Source organism: Mirounga angustirostris, unplaced genomic scaffold, assembly GCF_029215605.1.
Source record: "Mirounga angustirostris isolate CCGP_5_RB_7025 unplaced genomic scaffold, mMirAng1.0.hap1 SCAF_4, whole genome shotgun sequence".
Classification (NCBI taxonomy): domain Eukaryota; kingdom Metazoa; phylum Chordata; class Mammalia; order Carnivora; family Phocidae; genus Mirounga; species Mirounga angustirostris.
Genome location: NW_026991712.1, coordinates 114,243,704 through 114,263,846, shown reverse-complemented (window position 1 = coordinate 114,263,846; position 20,143 = coordinate 114,243,704). Strand labels below are relative to the sequence as shown.

Here is a 20,143-nt window from a genome sequence, read left to right as displayed (position 1 = left end):
AGAAACAGGAAGAGGGGTGCTGCTCTGTGACAGGACGAGGCTCCCAGCAGACTGCCGAGGGCCGGGATGCACAGAGGTACCGGGTAACCGCGGCGTGGGGGAGACCCAACATCCATCCAGCTTTCTCTCCACTCCCTTGGGGCCAGACAGCTGCCATACCTTCTGCATTTACTTTCTGGGGCAGGGTTATCTTGCTCATCTTCCTCCAGGCCTCCCACCGAACTGGTCTTGCTAGTTCTGCCCTAGAAGGGTTAGGTCCTCTCTGGACAGCCCAGCTGCCCCGTTGCCCACAACCTCCAGTTGCTTCATGATTCTGTCCTGGATGGGGCCAAGGCTCCTCACCAGGATGACAAGAGAGCAGCCTTGTCTCCCTCACCCTCAGATCAGGCAGACAATGGGTGAAGAAACCAAGTGATTGCAGCAGTCTTACTCTGAGAAGGTACTGGGCCAGCTCTTTACTACTTTTTAATCCTCTCCTTCATCCTCCTTTGAAGGTCTTGTCCCGATTTTTCAGTTTGAAGCTAAAATTCAGGCTCAGGACTTTGCTGGAGGTTATAGCTAGAAAGGGACAGAGCTGAAATTTCAAACCAGGCCTAATTTCAAAGACTGCTGTCTTACACTATGCTTATTATTTGCGCTTACTGTGGGCTACTTTTCTATGCACTTTACTTGTAATAACTCATTTAAACCTCACAACAACTCTAGGAGGGAGGAACTTTCATCTTCATCTTACAGAGGAAAAACTAAGGCCCAGAGAGGTTAAGTTACTTGCCTAAGGTCACACTGCTAGTAAGTGGCAAGGACAAGATTCAGCCCGACAGCCTGGCTCCAGAGTCTGTGCCCCTCACTCCTACGAACCACAGCCCCTCCAAGCTCCAACATCCTAACACTGTCAGCACATCTGTCTTAGGCCAGCACGGCGGGAAGGCACTGAGAGAGGAACATAAAGGGATCTATGTCCTGGCACTCAAGGAGCTTACAACATTCAATGGGTCAAGGGGGCATGAGGCCTTTACAAAGATATCCCAGGGGTCATGTCCACCCCACATCTCCAGGCTGACTTCTAAAACCTACAGCAGAGTTGCTTTTTGGAAATCTTAACAATGCACAGGCCTCAATGCTGTCAGGGGAGGCTGAGAAATCGCAAAAGTCTGTCTTTGGCTTTATCTCTTGGATAGAGGAGAAATCCACAGTTATGTGGGATCTAAGGAGAGCCAAGCTTCTGATACTGTCCAGCTCCGCCTGCAGTAAAAGGCAGGGGCCGGAGCAGAGGATGACCACGGAGGCCTGACCAAGAGGGCAGCTCCGCAGCAAGCAAGAAAGCCCGGTGCCTCCAGTCTGTGCTCGAATTGTCTACAGGCAGCTAGAAGACTTTGTCTCGGCATCTGTTCAACATCATCAGCCCTCCTGGGCACAGTCGGGGCTGGGGCAAGGACTGGGAGCTGCTGGGGCCAGGGACACTGGTTTCTGTGTCAGTTCTCCTCAGGGTCCTCTGGGACAGCCCCTGGCTCATTAGCACATGGTCAGTTAAGAACACAAGCTTTGGAGCCTGACCAAGTGGGCATCGAACTATGAGACGTAGGGTGAGTCCCTGAATCCCCCTGTGCCCGTGGATACTTTCTCATAAAATGAGGCTTATAACAGTCCCCACCTCACAGGGCTGTGCTGAGGATGAGACTACACAGAACTGTATAGAAGTCTCTGCTAGGCCATTCATCTATACTGAGTGGCAATGGTGTCTGCCTGTCTCCTCATCTAGACCATGCACTTTCACCTGAGGGCAGAGCCTGATCCACGTGCCGACACACAGGTCCTGTCAGTATTGGCTGACGTGATTGATGAAACAGAATCCTATCCTGCTCGGCCATACTGACAGGTCTCCCTACACTCCGGCCCCACCGGCCATGACTGGAGGCCTGAACAGGTGGGTCTGCCGTTCCAGGGAATGGTTTCCTCTGAAGGCCCTCTTTGCTACCACATGGGCCTTCATCCAGCAGCGGAACGCAGGAACTCAAACTATGAGCCAGGTTTCCAGAGCAGGTCAGCAGGAGATGCATAGATTCTTACTTCCTTAGCCTTCTGACTGCTCAGCATCCCCAACTTCTCCATATCACAACAATTAATCCCAGCATTTTTCCCCTCTCCTCCAATTACTCCTGTACAGTAGCACTTCTCAAAGTTTAACATGCATACAAGCCACCTGGAGATCTTGTTGGAATGAGTCCAAGGTCCTGATTCAGCATATCCAGTAGCAAGGCTGTACCCTGCTGCCAGGATAATCTTCCTCATGCACAACTATGATCGTGTCACTTGAACAGACTTGAACAGATCTTTCACCCTAACACATATACGAACAGCAGATGAACCCATGAAAAGATGCTCAACAGCATTAGTCAATGCGGTTTAAAACCACGACCGATTGCATACCTATCACATACCTATTAGAAGAGTTAAGAATAAAAATACAATACCAAGTGCTGGTGAGGATAAGATGTGCAATAACTAGAATTTCCATACTCCGCTGGGGAGGATAGAAAATACTACAATTGCTTTGGAAAACAGTTTGACAAGGTTTTCTTTTAAATAAAGTTAAATACACACTTATGAACACTGGTCTGACATAGCGATCCTACTCTTACATGCTTAGATATTTGCCCAAGGGAACTGAAAATTTACATTCACACAAAAACCTGTGCATGACTGTTCTTAGGGAGTCTGTTCACAACCACCAAAACCTGGAAATAACCCAAAAGTCCTTCAACTGATGAATGGATGAACCCACTGTGACACATCCACAGAACAGAATAGTGGTGAGAAAAGAAGGGAACGTATGACTGTTGACATACAAAAACCTGGATAAATCTCAGATGTGGTATTCTAAGTGAGAGAAGATAGACTCAAGAAGCTACTTGCTCTATGATTCCATGTATAGGACACTCTGGAAAATAAAACTAGAGAGACAGTCAACAGATCGGTGGTTATAAGGGGCTATGTGGGGGGAAGGGTTTCCTGCAAAGAGACAAGAAAATTCTGTGGCATGATGGGGATGTTCTGTAGCTTGGTCATGGTGGTATTTACAAGACTATATGCATTTACGAACATCAGAATGACAAAAAGGATGAATTCTGCTGCATGTACGTGACACCTCAAAAGCAGTGACAGTGACAAGAACTTTTCATGGTTCCCATTTGCACAAGGAATTAAAATAAAGTCCAAACTCCAGAACCCCTTATCTTTTCTAATTATTGGTACTATTCATTTTCTTAAATGCTGGCTAAACTTTTCCGCCACTCAAAGGTGCCCTGGGTTTTCTTCCCTCAGTCTGTCTCATCTCCTGGAACAGCATTTTCTTTCACAGAATAGGTAGATAATAAACACTGAGTGAATGAATGAATGTTCCTAATATCCCTTGATTTCCCATTGCCCCCAAAAATGGTGCCATAGAGAGATAAACCTACAAGGTCTTGTAGGTGCTGCCTTTCTAACAAGCTGCTTTCTCTCCAAGGAGCTCAGTCTTTTGTAAGGGCTTGCTGACTCTGGTTGATTCTTTGGACGCAGGCAAATGAGCTGAAACAAACCCCCAGTGTGCTCAAACCCCTGGGAGCTGTTTGCAGCCTTGGAAAGGGCCTGCCTTGGCACACATCTCACTGGCTTAGGATCCTCCAGACTCCCCGCTGCCAGGCCCAGGTAGGAGAGAGGCCAGCTCGCTGACAGGAGGCCTGAGGTGGTGTCACCCAGCCTGGCCCTGGTGATTGATTCCCCTGTCCTCACTCACTCGCTAGCAGTAGGGCTCCTCAGTCCCCACATCCGCTGCCTGCCTGGAGGGGGAGGCGGGGAGCGCTCTCCCTGGCAGGTCTGTCCTCCCAGCGCTGCCTCCCAGACCTGCCTCCCAGACCTGCTCACCATTTCCTCAGTCCTCCATGCTCTCTCCTCAGCCCCAGCGCGCAGACTCCCTAGAGGGAAATGGATTCTGAGAGCCTGAGGTGCTGGTTTGAGGGTCCCAATCAAGAACCGCAAATCTTTGAGCCTCCACTACCAAGATAAGCCCCGAAGGAGATTCACAGACACATATACATACAAATACACAGAGGGGAAAAATTATATCCCTGAAATGGTCTTTGGCCACAAGCCCCCAAATTGTCTTCAGATGAGCTAGGAGGAACCAGGTTTTTTGCAGGCTACAGGCAGATCTGAGCTTTAGTGAAAATCTGGCTGAGGGTGAACAGCACCTTCACCTTAGTCCTCCAGACTTTACCCTTCTTGAGGAAAGGAAAGACAAGCAAAGGGGGAAGCTGTTTGCCTCACTGAGGCTCCCTCAGATAACTCGGCCCTACTGCATCTTTGCTCATCAATGGTCCACGCATCTCTTTTTCGGGTGGGATGAGGTGAGTGCTCCCGAGATTCCCCTGGGGTCCAAGGATGGTGACACAGACACATTTTTTAAACCTGCAGCATGGATATAGACTCCTTGCCAAGGCCACTTACATAATTTGTGGGCCCCAGTGCAAAATGAAGATGTGGCATCCCTTATTTAAAAAGCAGAGAAAGAAGTGCCTTTGAAAGTACTAAAACATAAAGCTTGTTCGTTTCACCTGTGGTCTCTGTTTGCCGTGGTGTTTTTTATTTGCTATAGAGCATTGCAAATAAAGACAAATGAACATTTTAGATTATTAGCACAAATTTTTGCCATTCATCTATATATTGTGCAATACCTGTTTTACATGCAAATGTAGAGCATTTAACTCACATAGAATCACTATCGTTACGCAGTTTGTATCTCACAGCCTGTATATGCCTATGTACTTCCTTCTTACTGAGCGGTACAGACACTGCACAAAATGAATACATTGTTTTTATTTCTCATCTTGCTATGCATGTGTTCTACCAACACTCTGCTTTTAGCTTACTGATGAATAGGAAGGACTAGAAGTAGGGGTGCCTGGATGGCTCAGTCAGCTAAGCATCCAACTCTCTTTTTTCTTTCAAGATTTAACTTATTTACTTGACAGAGAGAGCGAGAGAGCACAAGCAGGGAGAGCAGCAGAGGCAGAGGGAGAAGCAGGCTCTCCGCCGAGCAGGGAGCCTGATGCAGGGAGCCCGATGCGGGACTCGATCCCATGACCCTGGCATCATGACCTGAGCCGAAGGCAGATGCTTAACCATCTGAGCCACCCAGGCACCCCAAGCATCCAACTCTTGATTTAGCTCAGGTCATGATCTCCGGGTTGTGATCTCAGGGTCACGAACTCAAGATTGTGGGATCAAGCCCCACATCGGGCTCCGGGCTGACCATGGAATCTGCTTGAGATTCTCTACCTCCCTCTCCCTCTGCCCCTCCCCTGCTTGTGCTCACTCTCAATCTCTCTCTAAAAAAATATTAAAATTTAAATTAAAAAAAAAGGAAAGGACTGAAAGGAAAAAGAAGTTCCTCTTTCCCTTTCCTCCTATGGCTTCTTCTCTCCCTCTTTCCACCTTTTGGTAAGGTCCCCGTCCTGCCCCTGGCTGCCATCCTGGCTTCTTCAAGTGGCTCTTGTGTGAGAAGGCTGATGTCTACACAGCGTGGAGAGGCCCTGGATCCTCCCAGAGCTTCGGGCCTTCTAGATGCCCAGGAACCTCTACATTAGCCACATTTGAATGGGATGTTCCCTTCCCTAATTCTGTCTCCTATTTCGTCATTTAAAAAGTAGTATAATAATTAGCATCATTGAGCATTTATTATACTGGACACACACCCATACAACTGTTCACAACCAGAACGCTTGTGGCCCTGTGGCCCTCGGAGTCCTCAGTGATAGAAGTTTTGCCTGCGTTAGTCTGCAGCCTCTCTCCAGAAAGCTCAGACAGGAGTTCATCAAGCTGAACTCTGAGGCAGGGGAAAGAGGGTGTAGGACACATCATGCCAGACACCTGCTTTCTTCTCCCTCTACCTGGGACCCCAGTGCTTCTTTGACTCCTTCCTTTCTCTAAAAGACCCACATGTAAATCGACCCCAGGAGTCCTCCTTACCATTAAGTGAGACAAATTTAAGGAAGAGAAAAACTTAGGCTGAAGGGGAGAGCCCCAGGACATGACCACATATACACACAGCCAAAGGGCGCCCTCCTACTTTACTGAGAATCATTTCCCTCTCTCCCCTCCAGGGCCCCTGATGGACACAGTGGGCGGTCTACAGGAACCCTGCACCCCTGCCCTCAGGTACTCTCTACCACATCTTGATGTGATAGTTTCATTATTACACTTACCATTATAAGTTATTGTTGGCCTGCTTATCGTCTCTCTCCCATCACCCTGGAAGGCCAGTTCCATGAGGGTGGGGTCCTCATCTGCCATGTTCCTTGCTGTAACCCAAGGGCACATAGTATACAGTCAATATGCAGTAGATGAACAAATGAATGAATGAATAAGTGGTATCTTTTGTTGTTTTCATTCTCTTCACTTAGCACCTGCACGGCTCATGTGCCCTCTAGGCCCTCAAAGTCAAATTCCATAAATCACCCAGAGGGTCAAATCCTTCAGAAACCAAGACATGGGGACACCTGGGTGGCTCAGTCGATTAAGCATCTGCTTTCAGCTCAGGTCATGATCCCAGGGTCCTGGGATCGAGCCCCGCATCGGGCTCCTTGTTCAGCAGGGCGCCTGCTTCTCCCTCTGCCTGCCGCTCCTCCTGCTTGTTCTCTCTCTCTCTCCTCTGACAAATAAATAAATAAATCTTAAAAAAAAAAAAAAAGAAGCCAAGACATGGTGACACACATGTCCAAAAGGGATTGGGCCTTATGATTTGTCCCTCTAGAAGGGCAGAGGAGGGCGATTTTTACTATGGCCAGTATCTGGGCAATGGATCAGAAGAGCTTTCAGCTGATGTGAGAGATACCTGGAACACCATGAACACAGCTGGCAGGAACCCCACATCCCTCTCCTTCTCCCCCCTCCACAAGGCACCTTGCCATCCCACCTTTTCCATACCTTTTGGGCTGAATGCCACCATCTTGTGACTCCTTTTACCCTTCCAGCTTGCCCTTAGGGTTCATTCGGTTAGGGTATTCAGGTGAGGATAAATAGGACCTTTTGCCTCTAAGGGTACAAGTGTGGGTCGGCAGACCCCGGCCACCAGCAGGTGCTGGAGCTCCTGAGCAGGTGCTGCCTACTCATCCCTGAGTGTGGATGGGCTCCAGGCACAGAGGGGCAGCAAAGCAGAGAAGGAGCCCCTCCCAGGCTGTATGCTCCACAGCGCATGTTAAGAATGTGAGTGACGCTGCTTATGAACAAAGTGTATGGTTTGACTTCATTGGTTGATCTGGGGACTAATCAGCTCAGGGATATGAAGGGGAAGGGTGCAGCCGTGACCGGCGTCCTTGGCCTGCGTCCCCTGGACTCGGCTCACGTTATCAGCACTTGAGTTCAGTGCACAGTGTGCACATATTAGTAGAAGGACCAGAGTCTTCCCCCTAAGTCTCCAAAATAAACAATTTCTAAGTGTCCTTTTTAAAAAGCAATAACATTTTTAAATTGTAAGATTAGTACATAACCACTGTAGAAAAACATAAGAAGAAAGATAACTACATAAATCTTGGTATATATCAGGTTAGTATTTTTCAGTATACAAAAATGTATGTAGGGCACCTGGGTGGCTCAGTCGTTAAGCATCTGCCTTCAGCTCAGGTCATGATCCTGGGCTCCTGGGATCGAGTCCCGCATCGGGCTCCCTGCTCAGCAGAGAGCCTATTTCTCCCTCTGCCTCAGCCTCTCTCTCTCTCTCTCTTTGTCTCTCATGAATGAATAAATATAAATCTTTTTTAAAAATGTATGTATATTATACATTGCTTTTTGTTGGTTTTGTGTGGGGACAGGTTCAAAATTCAGTTCATATAATATTTTAGTCTTTTTTTTACTTAGCAAGATATCGTATTTCTCTATATCATTAATCTGCTAAAGATTATCCCATTGTGTAACAATTGACTTAATCATTCTCCTGTAAGTGGACATTTACATTAACTTGTGGTTTATTAATATTATAAAAATATAGCAGTAAACATATATTGTGAGCCACAGGTCGGCACATATACGTGAAAGACGAGAAGCTGCTTAAAAGCTGTGTCTTGTTTCCAAAACTTGTGCCCTGTAGTATCCACCTCACTACATGCAAAATGTATATATAAATTATATATAAATGCATATATAAATATATAAATAATGGTAACTTTGGAAATCATCAAACTGCCACGGTTCTGCCCACATTCAGCATTTGCTCTTCCACTCGAGAAGTTCCAGTAGGGAATATCTATTAATGTCAGTGTGGCTCTGCACAGAGTCCTCGCCATGTCTGGGTCACACTCTTGTACTCGGTATCCATGGCCTGTGCTCAGCTGAAGCTAGAAGCATGTATTTTGAGATGCCTATGGCTGAGGCATTGAGGAGACTTTGGACTCAGGGCTTCGGAAGATTCCTCAGTGCTAAATCACCCCCCAGGGGAGGCTGTTTCACATTCGGGGGCTGTGTCACTGGTGGACTGGAACAGAACTCAGCTACTCAGCTTAAAGGTCCAGAGCTCAATCGTACCCGAGCACAAGGGACTGACTCCGGGAAGACCCTTTGACTGAGGGTTGTTGTGTGCACACACCTTTAGTGTGTGACTGAGAGCCAGGTCCACGGTCTCCTGCAGGTCGGCCTCCGGGCTGTGTAGATACTCTTCTTTACCCCAAATTCTATATAGACCATCTACACTTCTTCTCTCCTTTAGTTAACACATTTAAAACTGGCTAAGGAGAGAGGGTGGTCAAGGTCCATGACCCACTAAGGAGTCTTCATGGATTGTGGCAATGTCACCATAGTCTGGCTGGAAACGGGGTAGCAGAATGCCAGCTTGCATTGTGAACCCCAGGATTTAAGTGAAAGCTGCGGTGGAAAGGCCCAGAATGTGTTCCCAGCCCACAGGTGACACAGCCCTTAGCATGCAACACCCTTTCCTCATGACGGGGTCTGGGGAGGAGGTGTGAGTTAGCACAGAGGTATCTTCTAAAATGCTGAGTCACTCAACTCCAGGAATTATGGGTGTGGACCAGACTGGGAACCCGCTGGATCCTTTTAAGTGTAAGTTGGACCCACCCTAAACATGTGGGGGACCTGGAAGAAACCCATGTCATCAACCCAGTTGCAGGCAAATGGCAGAAAAGCTTTAGCCTTTCTGGGATCCCTCAGCTCCTGAGCCCACAAGGGAATCCCAGAGGCTTGAGATGCCAGTGACACTTTGGACTTGCTCTACTTTCTGGCTCTGTCAAATAGCAAAAAAATCAGGATGAATGAAGGAGTGCCTGCACAGATAGATCAGAGCCTCCCCTCCTCTGCAAAAGCACAACTTGGCAGTGTTCCTTTGCCAGTATCACTTTGCAAGTGATAGCCTGAGGGAGTTAGGGGAGGGCTGAGATGTCCAGGGAGTCTCGAGGCCAGCCACCATGGGGAGAGGATGGCCTGCAGTCACCATCCCACCCTGGGATTCAGGAGACCCCCAAGCTTGACCCATGGGAGCTTAGACAAGGCACACCTCTGCTCCTCAGCCTCCCAAGCTCTGGTTTAGGAAGAATAGCCACAGATACCATGCTTCATTTGTGAGATAATACAAACTTAAAAGTTCTCATTGAATAATTGTCATGTATACCCATAAGTCAGGCCCTCGTTGCTGACTCAGGCTGGTAAGTGGCTTTTCCCAATGTAATTCTAGAACTTGATTTGCTCCATGTAATAAATGAGCCATATAATTAAAAAAACCCAATGTTATACTGAAATCCCATTTTAGTATTTTTGTGCAGGAGGAGCTCAGGAAGAATTCAAGGTGGGAAGCATGAGTACATGGATAAGAGGAAAGGCAAGAGCTCAGGTCTTGAATGAGCCACTAGCTTTGGGCTATTGCAGTAAAAAGGGCAAATATTTTAAGTAAAATATCTGAAGGGGTTCTTTTTTTTTTTCAAGGTTTTATTTATTTATCTGTCAGAGAGAGAGCACAAGCAGGGGGAGTGGCAGAGGGAGAAGCAGGCTCCCCAGTGAACAGGGAGCCCGATGAGGGACTCAATCCCAGGACACTGGGATCATGACCTGAGCCAAAGGCAGACGCTTAACAGACTGAGCCACCCAGGCGTCCTTTCACCTGAAGGGATTCTTAACAAAAAAGGTTTGTCTCTGTTAGTTAACCATTTTCATCCCCCTTTTCCAGATGACACAATTGAGGATTCAAGAAATTAACTTGTCCAAGTTTATCTCTAATAAGTGGCAGTGATAGGATTTTAAGGCAGGTCTGCTTGATTCCAAAACTCATGCTATCTCTCCCGCCAAAACCCTGCATGTGCTACAGAGTGGCCATGTTATTTATTTCTGACAAGGACTGAATTCTAGGGACAAAAAAGAAACAAGGAAAGGATCTGGATTCCTAAGGTCTTCACTCAGTGACTCTGATTCCTTTGTGGAAAGTTAAGGTGGGGAGGCCCAGTTGCCAAGACCTGGGTCTAAAATCTGTCCTTCCAAATCTCACAGACCTTTGGTCTAGTGCAGATGAAAGCGTAGGCCCACCTCAGAGAGAGAGAAAATGTGCCACTCCTCCAGGGGTAGCTCTTTCCCCCAAATCACAGCATAGAAAATGACCAACAAAAGAAAATGTAGCAATCACATCCACAAGGATTTTGACTCTTACTCCCAGATGTTGGCTTCCCCTGTGTTGGAGGATTGGACTAAGTTGAGTGGAAAGAATAACAAATATTTTTAGAATACTTTATCAGGTTTACTTAGGAAATTGCCATTTCTTTGTAGGTCAAAAGCAGTCAAATATCAGCAACTTCACATGGTTCAACCTTATGCCAAGCCTTGTTGACTGATGAAATCAATCAACCAATCAATCATCAATTAATCTAACCAGTCAGCCAGTTACCTGGGGAAACAAAACTAACTCATGAAGCAATCACAGGACTAAATAATGTAGTGAGGGCATTTTACAAAGCAAAATTTACATGTGTTACTGATGTCATGGAGCTCCTAAGTGGCAAGCTCAGTGGGGTGGCAATGTCCTTCTAAATGCCTCAAATCCTCCAAGATGCTCCAGGCTGGCTCCTGACAGTGCCTACAGAATAGGTGGGCCTTAGATGGGCAGAGAGCAGGGGGAAGAGATCCCGGACAGGGAAAGTGGTGTGGCACTCACGCTCGGCTAGATTACACTCAGCACACCTGGGACATACAGAGAAAACATGTTGACAGAATAGAGAAAGCATTTAGGAAGGTGTGAGTGACTAAGCTGGAGAAAGAGAGTGGGGTCACATTATGGAGGGTCTTAAAAAACTAGGCAGGGGAGGTTGTAGTTTTGGAATTATTGATCATTGTGCTGGAAGGAACCAAAAGAGATCATCTGTGCATGGATTTCAAACAGGAAAAAGGCTACCTTCTAAGTTTTACAAAATGAAAACTGAGGCTCAGAGATTTGGTTAGAGGTAGAGAGTAAGCTAGAATTAGGATTTCTTGCTTCCTTGTCTGTTGGTTGTTATACCTCATCACACTGAACTCAACTTGCCCTTCAGATTAAAAAATAACTGTTTTGTCTAACAAGCTGTACTATTTATAGGCTGTTACTATTTAAAACTGTTTCACGTTTCTAAAGTGGCTATGAGGAATCATAGGTTCTTAAAGAAAATTTCTTGGCAGTGACATAATAAAAGTGTTCTAGAAAGATTAGCCTGTCAGAAGCATTCTAAATAGATCAGAAAAGTGGAAGGTTGAAGACAGAAAAAGGGACGAATGAGCAAGGACTCAGGGAGGCACTGGATGGGAGCCCAGAGGAAAGGCAAGGATTATGGATGATGCCAGAAGAATGGTGATCCACTGACAGAACTGGGGATGGGCAGAACGAGAGCCAGCTTTGGATGGAGAATGCTGAGGTAAAGAAGGAAATGAGAAGAATGGATGAGTAGGTCACCAAGGGTGAGAGTCTGGTGAGAGAACTCCAAGGCTGTGGCAGAGATGGCCAACTGTGTCCCGAAGTCCATCTTCCCTACCTTAGAATAGACTTGTTGCTGGGGAAGAGGTTCCTAGACATGAACCATGTTTTCCTGCCCTCTTTGCATCTAGAAGGGGCCACATGACTAGTTTTCTTCTATGGAGAATGAGCAGAAGTGATGTCTGTCACTTCCAGGCCAAAGTCTTTTTTTAAGATTTTATTTATTTATTTAAGAGAGAGAGAGTGTGTGTGAGCGCACACAAGTGGGGTGGGGGGTGGAGGGAAAGGAGAAGCAGACTCCCCTCTAAGCATGGAGCCCAGTGTGGGGCTTGCCATGGGGCTCGATCCCAGGACCCTGAGATCATGACCTGAGCTGAAGTCAGACCCTCAACCAACTGAGCCACCCAGGCGTCCCACTTCCAGGCCAAAGTCTCAAATCAGATGTGCCTTTTTCATTCTTTTCTTCCTTTTTTGGCTGGCAGGATATAGGTAACAGTGAGGCCCTAGAGGTCTAGGGGGATGGTGAAGCCATAGAATGAGGATTCTCGGTCCCCAGGTGGAGGAAATCCACCTGCCAAAAGGAAAAGCCACTGTGTGCTAATACATAAGTAAGAAATTGACTTCTTTTGTGATTGAGCCATTATAATTTTTGAAACTATTTGTAATTGAAAACTGGTTCACCACAGAGGCCCCCTGAGGAATGCCAGGTTGAAAGTGAATGGCAAGGCAAAGGGGATCCAGAAGCAGAATGCTCAGCTAAGGAAAGAAGAGGAGTGAGTAGGAAAACCAAATTCCAAAAGTGCAGGGTTACTGAAATTAAGGGAGAAGCAGCCTCAAGCAGAAAAAAAGTGGTCAACAGTGTTAAATGTTCAAAGACAAGGCAGGAGGATTGATAATGAGGGAAAAAACATCAGAACTAGCATTAAGAAGACCGTTGACAACCTTCCAGGAACAAAACACAGGAACAGGCAGGCATTTCAGAAGAGCCCTAAGGCCACGTGGCCAGTATTCTCTTACTTTCCACTTGTTTTGCTGTTGGGCTTTTCTCTCCTGACTCTGACGGAGCCTGAACTTGAGCACATCCCCAAAGGACGATGCATCACAGTCCAAAACCAATGGAAAATGACGTGAAGACTGCCATTATGTAATGCGGTGGAAGAGCCCCTTGGTTGGGCTGCTTTACGGGAACCAACTCCTGACACATCTGGGACTGCAAGCCCGATAGGACAAACATGGGAGGCATTTCTGTTTGTAAGAGGAAAGGAAAAAAGGAGTTCCAGCCTTGACCCAGACAGACCGCAGTGTCCCCTGGGGAAGCAGCAGATGGGGGATCCTCCTGCCCATGTAGCAAGCAGCAGCACCTGCAGGCCGGAGGAAGGGGCCAGCAGAGGGTCCAGGGCCAGCATAGAGCTGGAGTGAAGACAGGGCCAGCCTCCAGGCCAGCTTTCTGTATTTGGAGAGTCTGCAGGAAAATAGGTTAAATCACGCGGTCTGCTTTCTCCCGCCTTATTTAGTTATATTAGTTTAAATGAAGTACAAAAACAACAAAACAAATCCCCAGTAACATTTAAAGAGGTTTTTCTGCTCACCCTGAGGTCAGCATGAGCTTTGGAGTCAGACCAGGGGCCAAATCTTGACTTGCCCTGCATGATGCCCAGGAGCGCCGGGGGGGCGTGACAGAGGGGCTCTAGCCCCATCTTCAACTGCCCCCACCAGTCACTCCAAGACAAAATAAAAATAGCATTACAGACGTCAACAATGTAAAATGTGATTAAATGCTTTGTTAGAAAATGCATATGAGGCAAATGCAGCTTCATGATAATGTTCCAGGTGTTCATTCCAACTCAACTGCTGCCCCTGAGCCCCTCTTACATGGAAATTCTGGGGCCTCCACTGGCTCCATGAATGAATGTCTTCTTGTTCTTGGCAAGCTGTCTGGTCCCTTTTGGTCTCAGGCTCTTGGTCTGGGAAGCAGCCTCCCGAGGCCGTGGTGAGGACTACATGAGATGACATATAAACCACCTGTTTGCTCCCATTCTCCACTCTCCCGACAGAAGCTTGGTCATGGTCTGCTTCTGAAGTAGTCTTCACTCCTGTGTGACGGGGAATGGTTGGGCCCAGGAGAAAGTGGAACTCACCTCTCCTGGGGCCTTGTCTGTCTGTATGGAGCCCAGTCTTTGGAACAGCCGAGTTCTCATTGTTCAGCGATTTCCTTGCAGGAGAATCCAAGTCACTCATCCAACCTAAAAGGCAGAAACCTCAGGGATGAAACTCCAAAACCAAGATCATTAAAATACGGATCACAGGATCACCCAACTTCCCACTCAATATCAGAATTTCTCCCACAGCTTCCTTGATGGGTGATCAGCCAGGATCTTCTTGACCAGGATCTTCCAGAAAGAATCAAGCAGTTTACGGTCTTCTTTATGAGGTGCCCACTCCATCACCAGTTAACTGTATGTTGAGCCAAATCCACTTTGTGGTAGCTTTCTCCAAGTGATCCTTGTTCTGCTCTTTGAAGCAAACCAGAACAAATATAATCCCTTTTCCCATGACCACCATTTGAATATTTTATCACAGTTATCTGGTCGTCCCCATTCCCTACCCACATCATCTCTTTTTAAGTTAACTACCTCCACTCCATCAACATGATACGCAGACTTCTAGCATCCTAGTTATCCTACCTTTGAACTGGCTCTTATTTATCAAGAAACGTTTGCAGTTTTATTAATAATAGGGGACATAAGTGGACCCCAAACTCCCAGTTACATCTGGGAGAATGCAGTGAGAATACTGTGAACCTTGGTTTGTATATTAAAATAGCTGCTGCCACCCCCCCTTTTTTTAGCAGCCAAGTACATTATTGGCTCATATGCAGTTTGGGTCAACTAAAACATTTGTTTTTTTACTTCTGATTTTAAACAACACCAGACTAACTGCCCTGGTAGAAACTTGCCTAAGTTTTTTCTAAAGTACCCAGAAAGACACAAATATAAAAATCCCATTTGCCACCAAAAGCCAAGACCAACATAAAATCACTTCCTAAAATCTAGAAGGAAATTTTTTACTTAAACTTTTTAAATGAGAAGGAAAAAACAACTGGCGAACAGTCTTGCCTTTTCTCAAGAAATAGAGGATTTCTGACCATTTAAAAAAAATAAAATGCTGTCACTGCGTAGGGAAAGAATTGTCCCAGTTGCCGTACATAGTGAGAAGGATATCATAGAACCAGACCTGGAGGAAGGAACTCAGCACAGCAGAGCCATACTATAGGAATGCTAGCTAAATGATCAGAATTGGGCAGATACCTATTCTTGTCAAGCTATAAATCTGAGAACATTCCATCATTACCCAAGTGTCCAATCAATAGGACCAAATAAAATCTACACACCCTGTCTGTGGGTGAATCTGAAACTGTTTTTTTGCCTTTTCATTAAAAAATGAGTAATCAGAAAAAGAAAAACTGTCATTGGAAACATGAAAAACAATTACACAGAAGACCAGATGAGAAACATTCCTCTGAAAATGACCTTCTGCAGGGGAACCAGCAAACATTTTTAGAAAACTGTGTAATATCCTCAGAAAGATGTAAGAAGACATGGCTTCTGGGAAAGAAGTGCACAGAGTCGCAGAGAAAAGGATGGGACCCAAAGACAAAAGAGTGAGATGAATAGCAGGGAGAGATAGGTTAGATAATTAAGAATATTAACAATACCAAAACTATAATAAGTTTCATATCAAAAAATTTGTCATGAAAATACATTGGAATGGGTAAAGAGTAGCACTAGTCCTGTTGAGAAGTAAGTGAATATTCTGAAGATCATACTTGAGATATTTTTCTATGATATACAGCAGAAGGAAGAAATAATGGTGGAGAGAAAGTGGTAGACAGAGGACAGAAACATGTTTCCACCTAATAAGCACGATAGGAACAAGAGAAACTGAGACAAATCAGACATAATTAAAAACTGCTTTCTTGTGATGAAAAACATTTGAGTGTGCAGACTGATGGGACTCATACTCTAGGTAGAATTAAAGAAAAATGACCCACATCTAGATGTATCTTGAGCACATATTTAAATTGAGAAGATAAAGAAAAGAATCCTTCGGCACTCAGGTTAAAAAATAATAATTTACTTACAAGGAGCATAAATTAGTCCCATCTCTGACTTCTCTGCAGTGCTAACGGCCAGAAAATGATGCAACCATATCTACAAACTTTTGATGGGAAAGGATTGTGATCTATAATTTTACATCTAACCATGTTATCACTGATAAATGAAGGCAATAGAAAGACATGCTTTCACATAGTCAGGGACTCAGAAAGTAGATCAGCCCATGGTCTTTTCTTGGACATTATTTGAAGACATACACTGACCAAGTAATAAAAGAATCAGAATTAATAACACACATGCACAAAGGAGCAGGACTTCCCTTACACAGTTAGGAACCATATTCAGAAATTCGGTAGATTGTGTCTGTCGTCTGGGACCTTGTGTAGCTCAGAGACCACTTAGTCCTTGTGAGAGATGTTGTTGGTTACTACAAACATCTCCCTTCCTCCTTTCTAGTACTACCCCAGTTTTGCTCAGCTCCATCTCTTTACATAGTCATGGGCTTCGAAGAAAGCTAGTTTCATGTCCAAACACAGGGTGAGGGCCATGATTGGGGTACCTCCGGTCTATGATTGGTTTAGATATGGATGTGTGACATAACCCCCTCCCCCCCATAAGACATAAGGGAAGTCTGTAGGTGGAGACTTCTGGGAAAAGTTTCCCCTCTCTTCAAAAGAGACACCTCGTAGAAGACAGGCTCCTCTTCCCTGGTTACTGCCATGTCTGGGAACTGCTGTAGTCATCCCATAGCCGTGACAGGAGCTGGCCTCACCACCACACCAATATCCCTAGGATGGCAAAGCCAAAAGATGAGAAGAATCTGGGTCCTTGCTGATATTACTGGTTTGCTAAATTAACCAAATCTGGGCCTGCACTGTGATGCTATAAGTATTTATTATTTAATACAAATGAGTCAGAACTTTCTGTCACTTACAGTCGAAAAAACATCCTAAGGGACACAGCCCTGAAGTGTTAACTTAGCTGAATATGGGTTCTATTCCTCTTTCAGTACCAAGAAACATATTTCTTGAGCCATATCCTTTAACCTCCAGTTCATATGGAATCTCTTGCCTTATTTGATGATCACTTATAACAATAACTGGTGCTGTTCTTGTCCAGATTTTTCTAACAATGGCTAAGCTTATTACATAGTAAAGACCCTGTGCCAAGAGAATTACTAAACAAAAGGTCTTTTCTCTCCCTTTCCACAAAAGCAGTATTGCATAGAATGACATAATGAACTTTTTCATTGCTAAAGAACTTGAGAAATTATTTTTATGCATCTTTAGGCTTCATGTTAAATGACCTAACTTGTTGGAATTTTTTTTTTTTGGATGAAGACAGACAATAAATCATCCAGAGATAGACATTATATATCATTAAATGCCTCTTCCTAAATTAAGTGATTTGTGAACATTCCTGAATGAAATGGCACTTAAAATCAGCAATATATCTTATCCAACTCAGTAAATGCATAGAAAAAAGCTAAGAAAATAAACTAAATTGTTTAAGGTGATTCTTTCTGTGTGGTGGGGCATGGATGAATATTACTTCTTTCTTTAAACTTACAGATATTTGTGTTCACTTTTGTCATGTCTGTTCCTTGTTTTACGAGAACATGACCTTCCTTGACCCAGGAAGTATATGGTACCACCTCACTTTCCTGAAAGGAGCAAAGTGGGTTATTCTCCCTCTTCTCAGTTCTGAAGCACAAATATATATTCTTTTCTAATCTAGATTTCCCTGAATTACATTTATATCTTCTGGCTCTAGCAAGATCTCCCACACTGAGGTTGCCTTGGTCCCTCTCCCTTTGGTGGCCTTGATGCGGTCAGATAATCCCAACTTGTTCCTCAGAGCATTGCCCTACCACAGGCATCAAATTCTGCCTATTTCACCTCTGCTCTAACTTCCCCCAATAACTAGCTTCCTGACACTTCCTGTTGGAATCCTTTTCCTGGCTTCTTTCCTAAATTACTTCTTTCATCCCGCCTAGAAACCCTTTATTCTCTGTGGTAAATTGAAGGGCAAAAGGGTAGTCCTCCAAGTCTTTCATCTTTATCCAAATGGGAGATTACCTTGCTTTTATAGCACTCAAAATGGAAGTCCCCCTCAGGCAAGAACATTGGCCTCGCACACAGAGCCTACAGGTCAACTTGAGTGGTCAATGACCATATTTACTTCTTAGATCAACATATTCCCCAGGAAACAGTCATGGCAAACTGTCTATCAGTTCTGCCTGTTCACTGTCGAGACCTCTTAGGAAAACTGCTTTTAATTCTCTCCTGGTGCATTTGTACCTAGAGGGCAGATCGAATTGGCTTTGATCACCTGACATCCTGTTTCCTACAAGGATCTCCTAACCCTCCAGGAGATGCTGAATACCATTTGACTCCAAGATTGGTAGGGCCACTCCACTTGGGCAGATTCTGACTGTAACAAATACAAATAATTGTTTTAATTAAATAACTGGAGCTAGCTCAAGAAAAGGGGAATCAATTTTTAAAGATAAACACGAGGCATCCTGGAATCAGGAATGGCATAGGAATTCAAGAGCAAAAGCTATAGTATGGCTGAGCCCCGTGGGAAAAGGAACCAGGAACTAGAAATCGACAAGGAGCAGAGACCACTCTCCTCAGGCATCTGCCTTTTTGGATTACAGCACCATTTTCTTCCATAAGCCCACCAGCTTCCTCTACTTACTCTTTTTTTTTTTTTTTAAGATTTTATTTATTCATTCATTTGAGAGAGAAAGAGAGAGCATGCATGCTCAAGCAGCAGGAGGGAGAGGGACAAGCAGACTCCAAGCTACACGTGGGGGCTGGCATGGGGGTTCAGTGCAGGGGCACAGTGTAGGGGCTCAGTGTGGGGGATCAGTGCAGGGGCTAGGTGCTAGGACTGGGCATGGGGGCTCAATTTTATAACTCTAGATCTTGACCCTGGCCGAAATCAAGAGTAGGATGCTCAACTGACTGAGCCACCCAGAGGCTCTGCCACCCAGGGGCTCCGGCTCACTCATTCTTTTAAATCCCTCATAACTTTGGAATGCCTATGGCTTATCGTGGCCACCCAGCGTCCTACCTAATGGCAACTCTTGATATAGATATTTGGCTTTTGCCCTCACTGTTCATTGGCTTAGTTTTATAATAGCTCCAATTTAAATAGATAAGAATAGAGAGAGAATAGATAATGAAACTCCAAAAACCCATCACTTACCTTCCAATTATTAACATTTTACTAACTTCTATCTCTCCTTTTTTTAAAAAAAGGGGATTTAAAGCAAATCCCCAAAATCATTTCATTTCACTTCTAAATACTTTTATTGTATTTCCATATTTTAAGATTATTAGATCTTTTCCATCAGAAAGGAATCTGATTGGCTTAGCTTATCATTTCAAGCCTTGCCATACAAATGGTTACTAGACTGTCCATTGATTGGATGTCTTTGGGTGAGATGACCAATACAGTCCTATCAAGAATGACTAGGGATGGACAGCAACATGCAAAAGAATGAAACTGGACCACTTTTGTAAACCATACACAAAATTAAATTCAAAAGGATTTAAAGACCTAAATGTGAGACTTAAACCATAAAAATCTTAGAAGAGAAAACAGGCAGTAACTTTTTTGACATTGGCCATAGCAGCTTCTTTCTAGATATGTCTTCTGAGGCAAGGGAAATAAAAGCAAAAATAAACTATTGGGACTATATCAAAATAAAAAGCTTCTGCACAGCAAAGGAAAAAATCAACAAAACTAAAAGGCAGCTTATGTAATGGGAGAAGATATTTGCAAATGACATATCCGATAAAGGGTTAGTTTCCAAAATATATAAAGAACTTATAAAACTCAACACCTACAAACCAAATAACCCAATTAAAAAATGGGCAGAAGGCATGAACACACATTTCTCCAAAGAAGACATATAGATAGCCAACAGATAATGAAAAGATACTCACCATCACTTATCATCAGGGAAATGCAAATCAAAACCACAATGAGGGACACCAGGGTGGTGCAGTTGATTGAGCCTCTGACTTGGTTTTGGCTCAGGTCATGA

General features: G+C 44.8%; 1 protein-coding gene across 8 annotated transcripts in view; it reads right to left on the bottom strand.

Moving 5' to 3' along the window:
* Positions 1-20,143, bottom strand: part of TGFBR3 (transforming growth factor beta receptor 3) — a 262,991-nt gene that overhangs the window by 1,742 nt on the left and 241,106 nt on the right. For 5 of the 8 annotated variants that reach the window (XM_064588826.1, XM_064588827.1, XM_064588822.1 and 2 more), the window contains one exon: positions 10,459-14,211. In XM_064588826.1, coding sequence (XP_064444896.1) covers positions 13,721-14,211 — 491 coding nt within the window. In that variant the 3' untranslated portion in view covers positions 10,459-13,720. Of the gene's footprint in view, positions 1-6,242; positions 6,339-10,458; positions 14,212-16,359; positions 16,872-20,143 lie in introns of those variants that run through there. The other 3 variants (XM_054512746.2, XM_064588828.1, XM_064588830.1) reach the window with 3 other exon arrangements.